The 1,937-nt window shown below is 39.2% G+C and overlaps 1 protein-coding gene across 1 annotated transcript in view; it reads left to right on the top strand.

The window, feature by feature from the left end:
- The window catches only part of LOC101647806 (olfactory receptor 7A5-like), a 993-nt gene extending 388 nt beyond the window's left edge, over nt 1-605 (top strand). Inside the window, exon 1 of the mRNA XM_030885482.1 lies at nt 1-605. This exon is cut by the window's left edge and continues 388 nt beyond it. Within this exon, the coding sequence (XP_030741342.1) occupies nt 1-605 (605 nt within the window).
- The last annotated feature ends 1,332 nt before the right edge of the window (nt 606-1,937 follow it).

Raw genomic sequence — 1,937 nt, 5'->3', positions numbered from 1 at the left:
TTTTTACAGGATTGGATCATTTCCTCTTGACAGTGATGGCCTATGACCGGTTTGTGGCCATCTGTCACCCACTGCACTACACGGTTATCATGAACCCAAGGTTCTGCGGCCTCCTGCTTCTGGCCTCCTGGTTATTGAGTGTACTGCATGCTTTAGTACATGGGTTAATGGTTTTGCGTTTGTCATTTTGTACAGAGATGGAAATCTCCCATTTTTTCTGTGAACTTAACCAGGTGGTCCAACTTGCTTGTTCTGACACATTCCTCAATACCTTAGTAATTTATTTTGCAGTTGGTTTTGTGGGTGTTATTCCATTCAGTGGGCTCCTTTTTTCTTACACGAAGATTATGTCCTCCATTTTGAAAATTTCATCAGCTGGGGGCAAATATAAAGCCTTTTCCACTTGTGGGTCCCACCTCTCTGTGGTTTCCTTGTTTTATGGTACCGCTTTTGGGGTTTATCTCAGTTCTGCTGCTACTCAAAACTCCAGGGCCAGTGCAATCACTTCAGTGATGTACACTGTAGCCACACCCATGCTGAACCCCTTTATCTACAGTCTGAGAAACAAGGACATAAAGCAGGCCCTAGGGAAACTTTGCAGTTGAAAATTATTCTCTACATAGCAGAAACAATCTTTAGATTAGAGAGCTACTCATGAGAAAGAGCTGAAAATCATGAAGATCTAAATCATCCTTTCCTCAGTGCACACATATGCTTTATAGGCCCAATTTAATCTGCTTTATTTTTATACATAGTGCCGATGTTTCCTGTATATTTCTTTCACAGATGTTCATTTGTATCAAAATCCTCTCTTCAACAGGACATTCTTTTAGGGAGACTGCAGATTGAAACATCCTCAACTGTTAGTCACAGAATATACCTCTCTACATTTATCCAATGGGAACAGCATTATTATTGTTCTCAAACCTGAAAATGTTGAGATATAACTTTTCAAATTCCTATTCGGGAAACATTTCTTGTGATCAATTCTGGTATGAAATATTTGATCTTTTGATTATTTTATTTAAAGTGAAGTCTTGTTAAGTATTTTGATTTGGAACATTATAAGTATCTTTTTGAGAGTTGGTTTGTGTCAATTGAATGGTCAGTATTCTCAGTGAGTTGGCAGGTACGGCCTGATCATCCCTCATGATGTTCTGTAACATAATGTCATCAATACCAGTGTGAGGGCTGCTAATAACAGTCAATTAGCCATGTGAAGATGAGTGTGATTTGCAACCTCTTGATTCAGGTCCCAGCCCTGATCCAGTGGCAAGGACATTTCTTCGGGTGTGTAGCACAATTCTCATATAAGTGGATCCTGTGACAAAATGTGTTTGCTTCTTGATGGGCCTTGTTATTGCATCTGTCTTGTTGAGTTCTTATTCTTTGCACTTGAACCAATGGCCTGCCGTATTGCCTGCCAATACTGAGAGTTATAGGCAACCTCTGACCTGTGAGCCTTGTATTTGCTTCCATCTCCAGTGAGAGGCCTGATCTAATGTCATTGTTTGCATCCACATTTGAAGCCATGTTGTTAGTGCTGAACCCACAAAGCTACATTGGTCAGGAGAAGTTTACTGCTTAACATCGGACACTCTGTGTTTCGAACCAGACTGGACTTACCCACTTCTACAGCTGTGTGAGCTATTTCCTTGATATAAATGTTTCTGTTTATTATATTTATGAGTATCATGATTTTTGCTTCTCTAGAGAAGGAAGTCTAACACCTTTGGTCTACACATGGTTGTAGAGAAACAAAATCATGTGGATGAATTTTCCAAATTTGTTATAAAGTCTGACTAGTTCTCCAAGTGTTACTAACTCTGCCTTCATTAATCTGCCCCTATTATTAGTAATGAGGGTGCTGTTAACTCAAGTGAAGTGACAATGTTATTATGTAAAGTATTACCACCAACAGATTACCTTTTTTTTTT

The sequence above is a fragment of the Echinops telfairi genome, unplaced genomic scaffold (assembly GCF_000313985.2).
Source record: "Echinops telfairi isolate 266 unplaced genomic scaffold, ASM31398v2 ScPeMD7_30;HRSCAF=105, whole genome shotgun sequence".
NCBI lineage: Eukaryota > Metazoa > Chordata > Mammalia > Afrosoricida > Tenrecidae > Echinops > Echinops telfairi.
Note: the sequence above shows the minus strand (reverse complement) of the source record. Positions and strands in the feature narration are given on the sequence as shown.